We start from the raw sequence: 18,394 nt of genomic DNA, 5'->3' as shown, positions 1-18,394 counted from the left end.
CTTTTGAGTGGTTTGGCCTAGAAACTCACGGTTTCCAGTGATGTAAAGGCGCAAGCATGACTGTCACCGTGCTCTGTTTTTCCTCTATGGCTGCCTGACAGCAAAGCCTAGCAGACTGGCCTGCTTGCTCTTACAGGTGAAATTAAAGATACGTATCCACGTCGCTCGCGCTGCAATACCTAAACAAATGTAACAACAGAAGCCTCATCAGTCTGCACACCCCAGCTCACCATCACGGCTAAATAACATTTTAAACCCGATGGAGATGCGCAGAAGGAACGGACTGAGAGAAGCAGCTGAGTAGGCTAATGGCTCTTTAGGGGATGTGGCTGGCTGCTCACAGCCGTCACAGGTGATATTGGATGAAGCACTCATTCTGATATAATCTCTCGTAGACCAATTAAATGCCAAACGTTCGCAAGATAATTTTACTTCTGGGTAACCGAGATTCATTTTGATATGACATCACGCTCTGAACTTTGTTTGATATTCTATTTGTAGGATTAGTAAAGATGCATTCTGTGCTCAGTCATTAACTTCAATATGTGAAACATACATTTACATTTTAGTCATTTAGCAGACGCTCTTATCCAGAGCGACTTAAAGTTAGTGCATTCATCTTAAGATAGCTAGGCGGGGCCTCCCAAGTGGCGTCACTACAGACACGGGTTCGATCCCGGGCTGTGTTGTAGCCGGCCGCGACTGGGAGACCCATGAGGCGGCGCACAATTGGCCCAGCGTCGTCTGGGTTAGGGGAGGGTTTGGCCAGCCGGGACGCTCTAGCGACTCCTTGTGGCAGGCCGGGCGCCTGCAAGCTGACTTCGGTCGCCAGTTGTACTGTGTTTCCTCTGACACATTATTGCGGCTGGCTTCCGGGTTAAGCAAGCAGTGTGTCAAGAAGCAGTGAGGCTTGGCAGGGTTGTGTTTCGGTGGACGCATGGCTCTCGACCTTCGCCTCTCTCAAGTCCGTATAGGAGTTGCAGCGATGGGACAAGACTGTAACTACCATTTGGGGAGAAAAAGGCGTAAAAAATGAATAAAAAAGTACAAAAAGAAATAAGATAGCTAGGCGGAACAACCACTTATCACAGGCATAGCAAGTACATTTTTCCTCAAAGTAGCTATCAGCAAAGTCAAAGCTAGTAAGGGGGGGGAAAAAGTTGTTTATTTAGTGATCACAGGGAGAAGAAGTCAAGATCTGTTTGCGCCTCTTTTATAGCTCAACGGGTGATCCACTGCGTCTGCACGCTTTACGTTTAGTTTTTTTACGGATCTACACGATTCACGTGGATTACCTATTTGAGAACAAACCGGCGAATATCGCAGAAAAGTGAGGAGTTTGCATCTCTGTATGCTGTACATTTATGTTGTGTATGTGTGAGCCCCTTACCCTCTCAGCCACTGCTCTGACAGACAAGATGCTGGTCCCATAGAGGTTCTCGTTGAACTGGCCTGCCTCAATGAACTTATTATCCTGAATGTCCTTCTCCATCTGCTCCCGCGAGCCCACAAAGTGGTAGTCCTGTCCGTCCATCTCATTCTCCCGCTGAGGACGTGTCGTGTCTGCACAGAGAGAGGGACACGTTCAAATGATGGTTAGAGAGTAGTCGCTAAAACACAGTGTTTCCATAAGTTGCTGTGATAATGTGATGCATGTTGCTGAGTGGTCTACTCACGGGGAACACAGGAGCCAAACTTGTGAGAGAACTCTGAAATCAGGTCATCGTTAACTCGGTCTTTCATTGGGCCCAAGATGATCACAGGCCTCGTGTAATGAACTGCAAACGAGAGGATTCAGGTCAGAACTAATGTCTGCAAACACTGGAATAAAGACACAGCAAGCATTAAATGGTCTCCAACCCTCTTCTAAATGGAGAACAAATCATTTATATACGTATATTATACTCACTCTCCTGTCGAATCACTGGCTCGTATGAGAGAATTGTGTCTTCCTGGCCCTCTGAATAGCAGAAAGAAAGAAAACGGTATGAGTTAAGAGAGTAGTCTTTATTATAATCCCATGACAATGGATTACCAGATGTGGTTGATAGTAGTGGAATGTTTAAAGTACTCTTTTCATGCAGTCACCTTTTCCATAACAGCATATAAGAGACGGTTTTGCTACTAAAGGACCTGATACTACCTCAGTGGAACTACAGCACCGAGGATTCAAAGACATTCTGGATACAGGCGTAATGACGTGCGGCGTGCTTTTCATTTAGGTGGGTTATTTTAGAAACGAGGCATTCATTTTTATTTTCTTACAAAAAAAGACGGTTGCTTACTTGAGCTGCTTTCACTGTCGCTGGTGTTTGACGTCAGGCATTCTGCAAGGAGAGGAACATGTTTATGTTGGGGAAAGTTTAAAGCTGGTAAGTAGTAGTAAAGCCACATTCATTTTGGTGAAAAAAATGATGTTCACCACCAGTCTCAGAGCATCAAGAAGAAAAAACAAACCCCCGTTGTCCCACTGCTTAACCCCAAAGAAAAACAGGCAGAGTGCCAGCGACGCCACTCTCTATAGGGGGAAGTGTTTGGAGGTGGCAGCAATAGGAAATTAAGTGTTTCCTTTCACTGACCCTGCGGTCCCTTGCCTATGTTTCCTATGGATGGGTCTGTATCTGTGACGGCAGATACAATGTCAGGGACAAGCCAAAGAAAACACAGTTGAAGTTAGCCTGTTAACAAGGATGCATGGGCACTGGGCAGTCAGCGCGGCTGGCTAACAGGGAAAAACAGAATAGGAAAAGCAAACCCTGTCCAGTCAGTGAAGGGAAGGGAGATACGAGGTTCCTCCAAGTAATCACTCTCTGACAATGCCCTGCTAAACTTTTATAGTAAAATCCCTACAAGTCAGACGAGGTCTAACGCTTGCACTCTTACCCTAGGGGTGTGTGTTTGTAAGTGTGTGTGTGTATCGGTAAACAAGAGTGAGCACGTGTGCGTGTGTGTTGCAGCCATTGCCAGTCGGGTTGAACAGGCGTTTAGCTCGGAGCTCAGGGAACAGCAGCTGCAGCGCGACAGTCCAACCACACACTTACTCAAACTCTTTGATCCATAAAAGTCATCGCTTAACCCTGGGAAGTCCTGAGTGTCCCGACAGGTGAGAGCAGAAACACAGAGAGAAGAGGCAGACAGAAGAAGAAGAGGTTAGTGAGCGCTGGAACGGGCCGAGAGAGAGAAAGGGAGGTGTGCTATGCTGCTCGCCTGGAGGCAGGCAAAGATGGGGGGGACCAACACAAGGCACTGTGCGCCCTAAACCCGGAACACCACTCTATTCCAAGTGAAATCCAACGTGTTTTTCAATTACACACAGTCAATCCCATTAAGAATGGGATTGTAATGCTTTTTAGTTCTGCCGTCCAGTTAATGTGATTCTAGATCTGTGGGTCGAGGATTGACTGGGCAGCAGTGAATAGTGGGGATCTAACAGGGCCTCTAGCAGCAGTACACGGTTACTGTTTTAGTGCAGCCAGACACACACCTTCCCTGGCAGCCAGCAGAACACACCTGGAGTCTCCACTAGAGGACAGACAGACGGACACCAGAGAGAGGACGACACCTGAACCCCAGGCCTGGTTCTGTGTGGGTCTTCTCTGGGTGATTGAATAAGAGGGGAAAGACCGCACTGCCCACAGACAGACAGCCACGGTCTGCTCCCAGAGGTGAGTGGAGAGATGAAGCATGAAAGGAAAGCGTGAAAAGTAAAACCCCCTCGTATCACACACGTTGGGTACTCACGTTCAGACTCCACCAACTCCTGCACAATATTCTCCTTGCTCTTGTAAAACGGGAACTTGTGTGAGAGGTTGAAGCTTTTTTTGCGCTTTACTTTGATTGACTGCTTGGAGATGTGCATGATGAGGGGACAGGGGCGATAGGAGGGGTAATGAAACAACAAACAGAACAGAATGTTTTTGTTCAACGAGGACACCAAACACACATGCAAAATGAAATAAAACAGACAAAAATCTATAAAAAATTTAACAATAAATGAAGGCAGATAACCAGGGTGAAATGAATGGAACACTTATGCAAAGAAAATATGCTACTTCCATTTTGATCATAGAAACGGTATATAGAAGCTGAAATTACTTTCTTATATCATTACAGTGTGAATGATTGGGTCAAAATATTACATGAACATCATGTGATAACACTTAGCCAATCAATAATTGACCAACGAGAGCCTAGATTTGTGAACCAGGGGTTTCATACATTGCCTGATGTACACAGATTTTATATCACATAAAAAAAACACTAATGCACTTAGATAGGACAGTTCTTATTAAGCATTATAAACTGGGTGGTTCGAGCCCTGAATGCTGATTGGCTGAGAGCCGTGGTATACCACGGGTATGACGAAACGTTTCTTTTTATGGTTCTTATTACGTTGGTAACTAGTTTATAACAGCAATAAGGCACCTTGGGGGTTTGTGATATATGACCAATATACCACGGCTAAGGGCTGTATCCAGGCACTCCACGTTGTGTCGTGCTTAAGAACAGCCCTTAGCCATGGTATACTGGCCATATACTACAAACTCCCTCAGCCTTATTGCTTAATTATTAAGCATGAGTCGGTTTGGTAGCCTGTCTGCAATGTAATGTATTCTGAGTCTTTAGTTTCCGCCACTAGCTCCAGTGAGTAGCTAGGTCCCTGCTACATGCTCCTGTTCCCACACTGCCTGCCTCAGGGAGGGGGAAGTGGGTCAGCTCCCTGGGTGCCCACTGCCAGGCAGGAGAACCAGAGAGCACAGCCCTCCAGACTCACCCTGTTGGACTCGATCATGCCCGTCCTGGCGTGGAACTTGACTGTTTTTAACCTCGCTCGCTCTTTTTTCTCCACCCTGCATAGAAAAAGACATTTCAGATCTCTTACTGAGGCACTTTTGAAAGTCACACGACAGCTGCACATTTTGGGTAGTAAAAGGGGGTGATGAGGTTACCTCTTCTTGCTTGGAATGACCCCGATTTGCTCGCTCTCCCCGTGGGGCGTGACCAGGCGTGCCTGCCACCACTCGTCATCGGAGGCGTTGATGACATGCAGGATGTCCCCATAGGAGAAGCTCAGGCCCTGGCTGGGCAGACAGCTGTCTCTGGTCCGGTCGTAGTCAAACAGAGCTCTACACACACACACACACACACACACACAGAGAGACAGACAGACACAGACAGACAGACGAGACACAGACAGACAGAGACAGACAGACACAGAGAGAGAGACAGACACAGAGAGACAGCGAGAGAGACAGAGAGGTGTTAGTGTCAATCACTCAACAACATATTACTGCACCACACTAGTAACAGGTTGTGAAGTTTAAAACCCACTACTTCTCATGTAGCCCCGTGTAGCTCAGTTGGTAGAGCATGGCGCTTGCAACGCCAGGGTTGTGTGTTCGTTTCCCACGGGGGGCCAGTATGAAAAAATAAATAAAAAAATGTATGCACTCACTAACTGTAAGTCGCTCTGGATAAGAGCATCTGCTAAATTGCTAAAATGTAAACGATGAAATTTGACAATGTTATTGCAAAACAGACACTGGCTTCTTTGTTGCCACAGTTTCCATTGAAGACAGCTAGGCTGCTGTGGGTCTGTCTGTTCCCTGTCAGACAGGTCAACCACTGCTATTTTACAGGGAGGAATTCCTGCTCTAGAGGTTCCACTGCTGCCACCAATCTGACCTGGATCTGCAGGACACTACGTGGTCCAGTGTGGAATTGATCTTACCAGTGTGTTCTCCCTACTGGTTGCCTGGTCTGAAGAAGTATTCAGACTGCCCTGCTACTAGCTCCCTGCAGGTAATGGTATTGAGTCTCACTGCCAGGTTGCATGACTGCCTCCCCTCACACAGGCATTCAGACACACCCTGGGTATGTGTGTGTGTGTGTGTAGTTGGAGTGTGTGTGAGCACTGGAGAGGCCTCCTCACATTCCAGAGGCTGCTGCAGTGGGCTAAAACAGACACAGCCTTTTCCTCCATAACTGTATGCTTAGTCACCCACACAGATGAAAGGAAAGGATGGCTCTCCCTGGTTGACAGGAGAGTCTTACAGAGCATTAGTCATCCTGGTTTACACAGTCTACAGGTGGTCCAATGAGCTAGAGTCTTGCTGGGAGATAACACGAATGGTTAAATGACAGAGCAGTAGAATCTTACTTTTTTCATTGACCGTTTTTGCTTTAGAACATTGAACTGATTACACTTCAAGTATTTTGATCTAGCTTATGTTCATAGTAAGATGCTTCCTTCTCTGTCAAGAATCTCCATCAAATAGGATCTGAAACGGTTCATATTATTGCAGGGGTTGTAGCCTAAATATTGGGCTCACGTGAAGCTGCTACACAGCACTTAACTTGAAATATGGTTCCTTGCTATCTCTCGCTCGCTCTCTCCGTCTCTCTCTCTGAGTGTTAAATCATAGATTCATCATTTTCACCATGACCCCCCCCAGAGCCCTTCCTGTCCTGAATCAGGCAGCTGCTCTCATTATAGCAGAGAGAGCGAGAGGCCTGCCACCTGTTACTCTTCCTGACTGACTGGCTGGGGTTCCATACAGTTTGGCTTCATGCCCACAATGTGATAACATTATGATACCAGCAGAACTTTCGCCATTCGTAGGATGCGCTATATGTAAAATAGTTCATGTGTGGCATCCAACAGAAAAGCTTGCTCATCAAATTAATCAGATATTTGGCATCCGATAGTTTAATGACCTACTTTGTGATGATGAAAAATCTTAGTATTTGTGAGTGGTGAGCTAAATGTGATGAGTTTGGGAGCTGTGTGTACTGTTTGTGTGTGTGTTCTGGTACCTGACGTAGAGGGAGCGTTTCTCGCTGGTGCGCAGGGAGGTTTGTGTGTGTGTTCTGGTACCTGATGTAGAGGGAGCGTTTCTCGCTGGTGCGCAGGGAGGTTTGTGTGTGTGTTCTGGTACCTGACAGAGGGAGTGTTTCTCACTGGTGCACAGGGAGGTTTGTGTGTGTGTTCTGGTACCTGACAGAGGGAGTGTTTCTCACTGGTGCACAGGGAGGTTTGTGTGTGTATTCTGGTACCTGACGTAGAGGGAGTGTTTCTCACTGGTGCACAGGGAGGTTTGTGTGTGTATTCTGGTACCTGACGTAGAGGGAGCGTTTCTCACTGGTGCGCAGGGAGCCCGACCCAGAGCTCATGCTGCTGTTCATCATCTGTTCCCTCAGGTCGTGGATCTTCGACTCAAACCGGCTGTACTCTGCAGGGACACACACAAACGGTGTCAAGTCACAATGTCACATACAATGTTTCTCCCCCTTTAATTCTCACACACAATCGGATGTACGGTTGATGCACTTGCAGGGACAGACAAACTGTGTCCATATCCGCAATGACACACATTAGGTTTGCAAAGGGAGGGTAAATTACTGGTAACTTTCAAAGTAATTCTGTAACATTGATGTTTCTTTTCATTGATTTGGCTAATTTCTCTTGAACCATATGGTCTATCCACTAGAAACTCATGAACACAGATATAGAAGTGAATACTTCATATGAATATTTAAGTTATTCAAATATAAATTAACAAAATTACCATAGATTACCTGATCATCACCAAAATTACCAAACATTCCAGTAACTTTTGTAAATTACCGTTAGTTTTGAAACCCTAACACACACACACACATTTCCGTGTTTCTCCCCATTTCATTCTCACACACAGCACCTAAAAATACCATTGCTCCACCTTCCAGTTCTGAGGTCAACAACACATAGCCTGCATCAATGTGAAGTGACCCCAATCCTCTACTAGCGTCTCCTGGCCAGTGTGTGTGTGTGTGTGTGTGTGCGTGTGTGTGTGTGGCTCAGCGCTCGGGTGAGCAGAGTGTGAGTGGTGGAGTCCAGGTTCAGTAGCGGCTCTTTTCAGCCTGATTAATTACCTCAACACCAGATGGAGCTTCATCATGTATCTCCCTCACACATCCACTAATATCTCCTGTCAGGTCATTAATTATGCAGATTAATTAAGTAAGTTCAACAAGGAACTCAAACATGATTTTTTTTAAAGAAGCTAGCCACTCCAACACGTTTGAAAGCCAGTCCAACCCGTTTGAATGGATGACCATTTGTCATGGCGTATAAATCCCCTGCTTCCTGATATATGAATCCACCTGAGCCTCCTCATTAAACATGCACTCGTTAGACTAGCAGGGCAATGGAGTTCGTGTGTGTCCAGGCTGCTGTAACAAGCCAACCAACCAACCCATAGGAAGTGTACACACTAGGCAACAAGATCAAAACCAACAGACGCTGATAGAAAAACAAGTACTCGTGATGAGAACAGTGTAAACGTCAGAAGCACAATGGTGTTTGTGGAGTGCCGCAACCAACGTTTGTATCTGCAGTCCCCAAAACATGAGATAAGGCAAGATAAAGCAAATATACGTGGAGGCAAAACATTGATTCCAACAGTATTGTGTCAGAGGTTCCACATTGCTAGTAACACACTGGACAAGGTGCCATTCATTCCATTGAGTGATACCCTACCACAAACCATTGCCTCTGAAGTCACCACTGTCGACAAACTAAGTGACATTCAGTACGTGTCAACTTCAAAAGGTTATACTTTTAAAACAGAGTTGCTTAAAACAAAAGATTGTTGTGCAATGAAACCGACTCCCATCCCCGTAAGGGTTTCACCCACCTTAGAAATCAGTCAGCTGGTTGGAAACACTTTCCAACATGAGAATGATCAGAGATCAATGTCCAGATATTGTGTACTGCAATGTTCTAAAGGTAGCCTAACCTCGGAAATAAACAACCTTTCCTCCAACGATGACTTAGGCTACTCCAGTTTCTCCGTAAATAAACCCTGTCAGATGTGAAAACAAGGTAATTCTCTCTGGCAGTAGGTCCCCGGCCTCAACTCCACCCCCCAAGCCGAAACCTGAAGTAGAGAGGATTCAAAGCAAACAGAAACCACTCCCGAGGCCTGCTGTGTAGTCTCCACCCTGCTCCCTCTCTCTGGCTGGCTGGGGTTAACGATACAGGAGGATGGCACAGCAAGGTGAGGTAACCCGACACCACCTGCCTGTAACCAGGGGCAACTCCCGGGCACTATCAGGAGCCACAGAGCAGCCTATGAGGAAGCAGCCAGGCAGACTAGTCCACTTGGCTCTCAGACAAGGGAGGGGAGAGAAAGGAACACTGCCGGAAGCAGGTATATTAGAGGGAGGGACAAGAAAAAAGACTAAGAGAGAGCCAAACATTAGTGTCCTATTTCCAAGAATATCAACACAATACCACATCGTTAGTCAACGCTCCGCAGAGCAATGGAGAAGAGAGTGGAGTGGGTGGGGCCCTCACTCCTAAAGGTCTGTAAGCAGCACTGTATCCATTGTCAGTCGTCCCTTCAGTCCTAACCACCAGAGAGAAAGACGTTGAGGGGTAGGACCACCCTGCAGCCCCCCTCCAGCTGCCAGGCTCCACAGGGAACACATGTAACAACAGAGGATACAGCTGTAGTCTGCAGTCAGCCTGGCTTTCAGAGGGGATTGAAGCACCACAACCTGATACGGAGCAGAGTCCATAACCAAGTCAAAACATAGGAACGACAATCTTCATATCTACACTACCAAAAAGTACAAACTCTTATCGGAATAAGTATGATAGGAGAGTACATTTTGGAATGATCCCCGAGGAAGAAGTACAGGGAGACAAGAACAGAAACTGGGTCATTTCTGCATCTCGCCATCTCCTACTGCTTGTCCTTATTAGCTGTACTGTCTTTTATTTCTTTGTCGGGGGGGCTGCCTACTTCGCTCTTGATCCAGTTATGCAACAGCCTGGGCATGTGTTTGTAATATGAGTGTACAGTGCTATGTTGCTATGTTCTCAGGGTTCATCTAGGTTGTGACTACTTTCCCCAGTGCTGTAACGGGAACATGTAAACTTGGGCTACACTCATCCGTAAAATGAGTTGTTGGGGTTGACATTTAGCCTACTCCTGTTGCTGTGAAACCCCTCGCCGGGGCAGGGATAAGGTCTACTGTAATTCTACCCCAGTGACATAGGGAGGGGGGTAGCATGAGAGTACACTACGCACTACGCACCCCTCCATTCCACTCATTGAACTCAATGTTACGATTGAGAGTCAGAGAGACATTTGGTGGCAGTCCAGTAAGTATGAAAGGGTGCAGTCACTACGCTCTGCTGTGAGTTCAGTTAATGTATTCTTCATCGCTGGCCTTCCATCAGAGGTCTGTGGAGTGGACAGCCAGGCTCCTGCCCCTGAGAGAGGAGTCCAGGCAGTGGGCCCAGCATGAAGCCGCATTCACACTCCACTTACTCCTGACTAACTGAGTGACTGTCCTCTAAAGCGGGCCGGGTCCCTCCTCTGAACAGACCCAGGCTAAGGACATGTCATGTCTGAGCTCAGGATGCCAGCTGAGTTATTGGCCACAGATCTTAGAGCACGCTTGACTCATCCGTCTAGGTCTGGTTAAGTATTGCCAGCGCTAGACTTTAACAGACACTGCTCTGAGTGTCCTTCATTGTCCTGAAGGACACAACAGTAGAGAGGCACAATACTACAAAAGGCACTATTGTATTGACTTGAGGCATTTTACAAAACAAGAGTTCACTATGGCAAATGCAAAGTTATTTCAAGATATCTTTTGACGCCTGTAGATCAAATATTTAACAGACTGGCAACAGTTACTATGGTAGAGGGGGCATCATAATAATGATCTACTGTAAAGACGCACTTTGCTGTTCTTGTGCTTGTAGGCACATCAGCCTAGTTGGCCTGGTTTATGTTTTATGTGTTATTGGAGGTATCTGGAATATGGGGGAGAACAAGCTACAACTTAGACTCCTACATTCCTGTCATAGTCCAAGCTGAGAGGAGAGCTGAGACCTAAAGCTCATAATATCCTTTCAATTGTTGTTACAGCATGTGCATGCATACTAGATTCTACTTCTAAAGAATGTCATATTTACCTATGATCTGCCCTTTAGGCTTTTGTTAGTAGGCTATGTGTTCATCTTTGTTACCTGAATATGAGTTGTTCTATGACATCAGAACTGCTAAAATGGCAATATCAAATCCTACTGACTCGTTCATTGCTTTAGGCAGAAAACTTAGTAAACATTATGTCAACGTGACCGGATGAGACATGTAAATGGTCATGCCTCACCCCGACATATCAATCAGGTGGTTGAACATTTTTGTTTCCTGATGAGGTCACTTCCTGAAATGACAGAAAACGTCCACGCACCTGCTCCAAGATGAAGCTGATGTCAAAGTGAGGTCAAAAGTTGCATGTTAAAGTTGCGTCGGGAGAATTTTTGCGTTTTAGCTAACCCTAACCTAATTCTCCTAACCTGTTACGAAAAGTCACTTCTAACATTAGCTGCATCACATCTAGTCAAAACCTTCCACTCTGACCACACCTCTCAGCGTACACCTGTGTGTTATCTAATGAGGCCTTTCATATCGCTAAATCAATAAGAACACTGACAAGAGTAACGTTAGATCACTAACTATGTGCTGACAATCTATTTGGACAGTAACTTATTAACTCGTTCACTATAATGCAACATTTATAACTACCTAGCTAATACACATTTAGATAACCTCTGACATGTTATTTAGGTTGAATACTAACCTTAACAAGCTAGATAACTAGACTTCCTCAATTAATTTGACTAACTACCCAGCTAACGTCGTTAGGTAAATTAGCTAGCTACGTTAACTAACTGCATTTGGTGGAAGCTGGCGATCTATGGGCACATAACTAGCTACTGTAGCTAGCTAACTAGTTAGCTACAAATACCATCTAGATTATAGCTAATTCCAAACGGATCCTAGCATCGGGTTTACCTAAGAATAGAGTTGACCAAAGGGCGCAAACATAAACTAACCAACGGCTTTGCCCCGTAACTTGGTTGGGCAACAACAGATAACCCTATAATGGCAAGTTACTCTCGTTAGCCGACCCCAAAAGCTTGCATGCCGACAGACAAAGTAAAGACACAAATGTTACAGTGAATGTTCTTGATTCCACTGTATTCTCTCCACCCTCTTTCCTGAAAATGGGAGCGCACGAGACAATAATTGCTCCTGCTTATTTCCTCACCTCTGTTCAGTGCAATGCTGTGTTACTTCGCAGCCCGTGGTATCTGATGATCCTAACATCCAGCCGACTGGGAATCCATGCCCATCCCCCATGCACATTTGTGTATAGCTGAAGAAGTTAAAAAGTTCCTCCACCTTTTCCTTTCGTCTCCCTAGTATATCCTCGCGCACGCTCTGTAATTATGTTCGCGCCCCTCTGCCTGCCCTCTCTCCAGTTTGCTTTGTTTCCGTTTTCCTTCCCTAGTACAGTGACAGCCGAAATAGGGCCCTTCGGTTGCCCGCCTTGCAGTTGCCTCTACACTTCAGTCTGGCTGTACAGCGAATGTATTAATGTAAACGGTGCCCCTGAACATGAATCCAGGCACAGTGAGCCAATCACACAACGCTCTGTAGCCTACTGTCCTCATTTGCAAACCAGATTATCTTCAAGATAACTACGCCAGACCAGGTAAGGGCTGCCTGTACCCTGATGAAGACAGCTGGTATGTGGAAACGTTATTATACAATTATTGCATCTGAGCTCCTAGTGTGAGAGAGGCTCTCCTTTTCTTTTTCAAGGGCTGCCTACACCACTGCAGTAGTTTAAACATTTGGGACATTTACATGTCACATGCTTCTGAAAGATTGGTTTTACTGTATTGTAAATATTTACATTAGTAGGTCTACACTTCAAAGTAAGAACTACAAATACTGTAGGAGCAGGTTTGCTTAACTAGATCACATGTATGCCCCTCATTTAGCTCAGTCCTCGGTAAGACTGAGATGATTATTCAGCACATCTGTTCCACAACATAAAGATCAAAATAACTTTGAAAGTAGAAGCTAAGAATGAGCTGTTTGTGCAGTTGCTCAGCAGCTCCCTTACTGCACACAAACAGACCATAAGTTGCTTTGGATGACAGCGACTAAAATGTAAAGTATGTGGGGTAGGTAGGTGTGGGTTGAGAGAGGGAGAAAGAGCAGAGAAACTCCTACCTTCTGGTCGGTACTGGGCGATGATGGTGACGGTCTGGCCGGCCCTCTTCAGCGCTGCAGCTGCCTGCTCGTGGGTGGCGTTCCGCAGGTTCACCCCGTTCACCTGAGACACAGAGCAGAGGGCAGAACCTCAACCATGGAGCCTTGATTGACATGTCAATGGACCAACCAACACTGTTCCTCACAGAGATATTGAGCCTACAAAGGAATGAGACTACCTGGCTCTGACATAAGGATGTACAGTGCTATGAAAAAGTATTTGCCCCCTTTCTAATTTTCTCTACTTTTGCATATTTGTGATACTGAATGTTATCAGATCTTCAACCAAAACCTAATATTAGATAAAGGGAACATAAGTGGACAAATAACACAACAATTACATATTTATTTCATAAACAAAGTTATGCAACACCCAATTCCCCTGTGTGAAAAAGTAATTGCCCCCTTACACTCAATAACTGGCTGTGCCACCTTTAGCTGCAATGACTCCAACCAAATGCTTCCTGTAGTTGTTGATCAGTCTCTCACGTCGCTGTGGAGGAATTTTGGCCCACTCTTCCATGCAGAACTGCTTTAACTCAGTGACGTGTGGGTTTTCAAGCATGAACTGCTCGTTTCAAGTCCTGCCACAACATCTCAATTGGGATTAGGTCTGGACTTTGACTAGGCCATTCCAAAACTTCCAATTTGTTGCTTTTTAGCCATTTTCATGTAGACTTGATCGTGTGTTTTGGATCATTGTCTTGCTGCATGACCCAGCTGCGCTTCAGCTTCAGCTCACAGACGGATGGTCTGACATTCTCCTGTAGAATTCTCTGATACAGAGAAGAATTCATGGTTCCTATTAAGGCAAGTCGTCCAGGTCCTGAGGCAGCAAAGCATCCCCAAACCATCACACCACCACCACCATGCTTGACCTTTGGTATGATGTTCTTACTGTGGAATGCAGAGTTGGTTTTCGCCAGGCATTACTGGAACCATGTCGTCCAAAAAGTTATAATTTTGAATAATCTGTCCATAGAATGTTCTTCCAAGTGTCTTGATGATCATCCAGGTGCTTTTTGGCAAACTTGAGTCAACTTTTTGGACGAAATGGGTCCCATTATGCCTGGCGAAAACCAAACACTGAATTCCACATTAAGAACATCATACCAAAGGTCAAGCATGGTGGTGGTGGTGTGATGGTTTGGTACTTTTTCATAGCACTGTAGAGGAGAGCCTCAGACTATTTACCCTCTCTTGGATCACCAGCTGGATGATTAGTTTTCAATCAGTGGAGGTATGACCTTGGCATGATGAACAGTTTCGTGACTAGAGAAAATGGCTGAGTCACAATGGGGGGCCTTGCATTAGATATAAGAAATTATTGGTTTAAATGAGAACTGTGACCTTGACTGGAAGATGGTCCAATGGTGTCTCTTTGGATTACTTTGATTCCATGCTGCCCAATTTACCATATTTAGCCTGTTCCCCCTTTGGGTCTACTCCCCTCTCCATTGTTATTGTCTATTGGTAAAGGCAAGTCTTTAATGGTAAATCTTCAGTGCTAAAACACCTTAAATGCATTTGGGAGCTATCTATGTCGCTATGTCGAAGCACTAATACTGTATATACTATGCAACCTGCTGTACATTTTAAAGCAAATATCTTAGATGTGCAAGCCCTGCCACAGGTTGGCTGGCTGGTTAGTTAGTTGCCAGGACCGGTAAGCCACTGACCGAGAGGATGCGATCTCCCCTTCTGAGCTCTCCGCTCAGGTCTGCTGGTCCTCCGGCCAGGATGAAGGAGACAAAGATGCCCTCTCCGTCCTCGCCGCCCACGATGTTGAAGCCCAGCCCCGTGGAGCCCTTGTGCAGCAGCACCTTCCGCGGCTCCCTGCCAAACAGAGCGACAGCGTCAGGGCGCGTTGCGGGACTGGGAGCACAGGAGAGAGGCAGAGACAGACAGAGAGAGGGAGAGAAGTGTTTAGATTATTCATTTGTTCATTCATTCATTCATTCAACAACAAAAAAAACATAAAACTTAAAAAAAAACATACATGCACTTGAGTAAAATCATCGAGAATAACACAAAGTCTGGGACTTATTTCCATTGTGGTCCTCTTGAGACAAGATGGCTAGGCAAGATCGGACACGGTTGAACACAGTATGACAACGAGATAATAAAACATAAAAACAAAGAAGAAGAACATCTATCTCATCATTGCAGTTACATCGTAGGGTACATTCATATGGGCACAGAAGACATAACATTTTTTAACTTTATTTTTAAAGCTGCCCAGAGAGGATGTTGTTTTTATGGTCAGAGGCAACTCATTCCACTCTGAGGCTCCAGTATACAAGAAAGTACCATTCCCAGCATTACTCCTGAACCTGTTTTAGCGCACATTAGCAACACCTGATCTGGTGCTGTGGTTGTGTGCATCCCTAACATGGGGAAAGTAGTCATTCAGATATCTGGGTGCAGAACCATAAATCCTCCTGTAAACCAGACCCAGTCTAATCTGGGACACCCTAATTAAACCAGACCCAGTCTAATCTGGGACACCCTAATTAAACCAGACCCAGTCTAATCTGGGACACCCTAATTAAACCAGACCCAGTCTAATCTGGGACACCCTCATTAAACCAGACCCAGTCTAATCTGGGACACATTAATTAAACCAGACCCAGTCTAATCTGGGTCACCCTCACTAAACCAGACCCAGTCTAATCTGGGAGACCCTAATTAAACCAGACCCAGTCTAATCTGGGACACCCTCAACGGGCAGCCAGTTGATTCCTGAAAGCAGCTCCTGCCTATGTGAGTATATGGACTCACCTTCAATAGTACCCTGTTCTTCCCTTTAAGAAATGGAACACTAGTCACTTTAATCATGTTTACATATCTTGCACTACTCATCTCATATTTATATATTCTATTCTATAATATTCTACTGTATCTTAGTCCATGCCGCTCTGTCATTGCTTGTCCATATATGTATATATTCTTACTAGTTTTGTGTGTATTGGGTATATGTTGTGAAATTGTTAGATATTACTTGTTAGATATTACTGCACTGTCGGAGCTAGAAGCACAAGCATTTCGCTACACCTGCTATAACATCTGCTAAACATGTGTATGTGACAAATACAATTTGATTTGATTTGATCATCTTATTCTGGGCTATCTGGAGCTTCCCCTTCAGAAGCTTAGATAAGCCCCCAAACCAGGAAGTACTAGCGTGATCAAAATGGTATTGAATGAGGGCAATGGCTAGCACTCTCATGGAGTCCTTATCAAGCAGCTTGGACATTTTAGCCAGAAACTTGGTCCTGGCATTAACCTTCCCTAGCACTTTTGTGGCCATGCTCACCCCCCCCCCCCCCCCCCCCCCAAGCTTCCATCAAGGATGCATCCCAGGTAGCTAACAGAGGTTTTAGTAGTGGAAAGTGAGGGAGAGAAAGACAGAAGGGGAGACAGAGGCAGTTTAGGAAACAGCCCACACCAACATCTGTTTATACATGCCACCAACTTGTATTCTGGAAAAGGTGACACATACATATCTCATTTTGCAATAAGTATACAATCCTTGGACTATGCTGCCGCAGAGCCTGAAGAGAAGTGCTTTATATACATGTTTCAAAGTAAGTACTTTCATTTACCTTTGCAGGAAAAAAGATTGCAGCATATAAATGAGTAATAAACATCCTTACACAAACAGGAAATTAAATACTTAGACGGCACTCTCACACGTGCTGAACTACACTGACAATAGGCCTGTAGGAAGAACATGTGGTGATTATGATCAGACTTCACCTCGAACAATGCTTTGAGTTTCAAGGCACAACTGGGCCCACCAAGACATGCTGTCTTTTGCATGAACTATTTGCCCCCTCAAGCGCTGTTCCGTTTCACGCTCATGTGTGTGTGCGGGCACACAAACACACACACCCACAATGAGCAGCCCCACGCATGACTGCTCCTGCTGCAGCTCTGTTTTAGTTTTAGCTGCTGTGAGTCAACAGGCAGGCTGAATTCCAGACTGTGTCGGACTGAGGATCCTGAAGAGGCCAAACCACTGCTAGGGACCATCAAAAACCTTCTGATAATATGCCTCAGACTATAAGGCAAAGACACACTCTGCAGAGGCTCTGGAAGCTTACACACACAGTCGCCCCTCTCAGCAGAGCCCTCCGCATGGTTCCCATTAGTGGTCTTCACTCCCAGTACTCAGCCTGCGGTCCACAAGAACAATTCCTACTCAATCCCTAATGGCTTTGCTCTAAGTTGCTGAAGAGACTCTTTTTACGTCAATGGGAGCCAAGACTGCATACAATATACTTTCCTAGCATTATGATTGTTCCAGTAAAACATGTGAAGAGGCATGGTACGTTTTAAATGGTTTCACAAAGGTTGATTAACATGAATAAAAGGTACTTAGACTGAAGAGCAATGATTGTATGGTACATACATAAATACCTCATATTGATCTAAAACCCATATCAGCACATTCTGGATTGTTACAAGAGGGTTGGATCCAAAATTATTTTCCAATCGTTCCGTTCTGAACATAACCCTTATTTTTTATGTTCCATTCCAGTGTTCCAACCAGAAAATAAAGTTCTGAACTGGTTCAAACCAAAAAAAAGTAATGGTTCATATAGTTCCTTTTTGTTATTTTTTTACCTGTGAAATCAACATAATTTTTACAAAATAGCTCATTAATTTACTTGACCCATTAGTATAGATAGAAAAGCTTGCTATGGAACGCGTAAGCTAGTTGTTTGATTGGTCAGATAAATGCAGGCGCGAGATGCGACTGAAATTTCACTGATGGGGAGAAAGTGAGAGAGAGGGACAGACATGGAGGGGGCTTGGCTTGAAGCGCCGAACATCATGACATGATATGAATTGGAATATGGTTAGGCTATTACTAGCATTGTAACTTCACCAAATTACAGAATGATATACTAGACATTAGGAATATTTTTGGGAACAAAAAATAACATTATTAACCGGTTCTCAAGATTTGAAATGAACGGTTCTGTTCCGGAACACTAGAGATCACTTTCGTTCCCGGTTCCATTTCCGTTCCTCGGTTTTCAGTTCTGTTTCCTGAACCGGTTCCAACCCCTGGTTACAATACCCTCCAAATATAATGCATTTCCTCTAATGAGAGCCCATTCATTTAGGTTCATACTGTAGAGCATACTGTATGAATAAAGCTTATTCGGCAATGAAAGCCTGATGAACAATAGTAGCAGTGCAGTAGGTCTGGGTCTGAATAAGGCAGTCTTTTTCAAATGACTGCATTAGGTTTGTTC

General features: G+C 45.0%; 1 protein-coding gene across 2 annotated transcripts in view; it reads right to left on the bottom strand.

Annotated features, from left to right (window-relative positions):
- The window catches only part of LOC311105075 (disks large homolog 3-like), a 138,075-nt gene that overhangs the window by 4,289 nt on the left and 115,392 nt on the right, over nucleotides 1-18,394 (bottom strand). The window contains exons 12-21 of one of the 2 annotated variants that reach the window (XM_084147069.1): nucleotides 14,807-15,002; nucleotides 13,089-13,191; nucleotides 7,118-7,232; nucleotides 4,950-5,126; nucleotides 4,775-4,850; nucleotides 3,742-3,841; nucleotides 2,286-2,327; nucleotides 1,910-1,960; nucleotides 1,677-1,778; nucleotides 1,391-1,563 (exon numbers count right to left, since the gene is read on the bottom strand). In XM_084147069.1, coding sequence (XP_084003195.1) covers nucleotides 1,391-1,563; nucleotides 1,677-1,778; nucleotides 1,910-1,960; nucleotides 2,286-2,327; nucleotides 3,742-3,841; nucleotides 4,775-4,850; nucleotides 4,950-5,126; nucleotides 7,118-7,232; nucleotides 13,089-13,191; nucleotides 14,807-15,002 — 1,135 coding nt within the window. The remainder of the gene's footprint in view (nucleotides 1-1,390; nucleotides 1,564-1,676; nucleotides 1,779-1,909; nucleotides 1,961-2,285; nucleotides 2,328-3,741; nucleotides 3,842-4,774; nucleotides 4,851-4,949; nucleotides 5,127-7,117; nucleotides 7,233-13,088; nucleotides 13,192-14,806; nucleotides 15,003-18,394) is intronic. The other variant, XM_084147070.1, reaches the window with a different exon arrangement.

This window comes from Coregonus lavaretus, assembly GCF_964263955.1.
Source record: "Coregonus lavaretus genome assembly, chromosome: 29".
NCBI lineage: Eukaryota > Metazoa > Chordata > Actinopteri > Salmoniformes > Salmonidae > Coregonus > Coregonus lavaretus.
The sequence above is the reverse complement of the archived record's forward strand: the minus strand, read 5'-3'. Positions and strand labels throughout refer to the sequence as shown.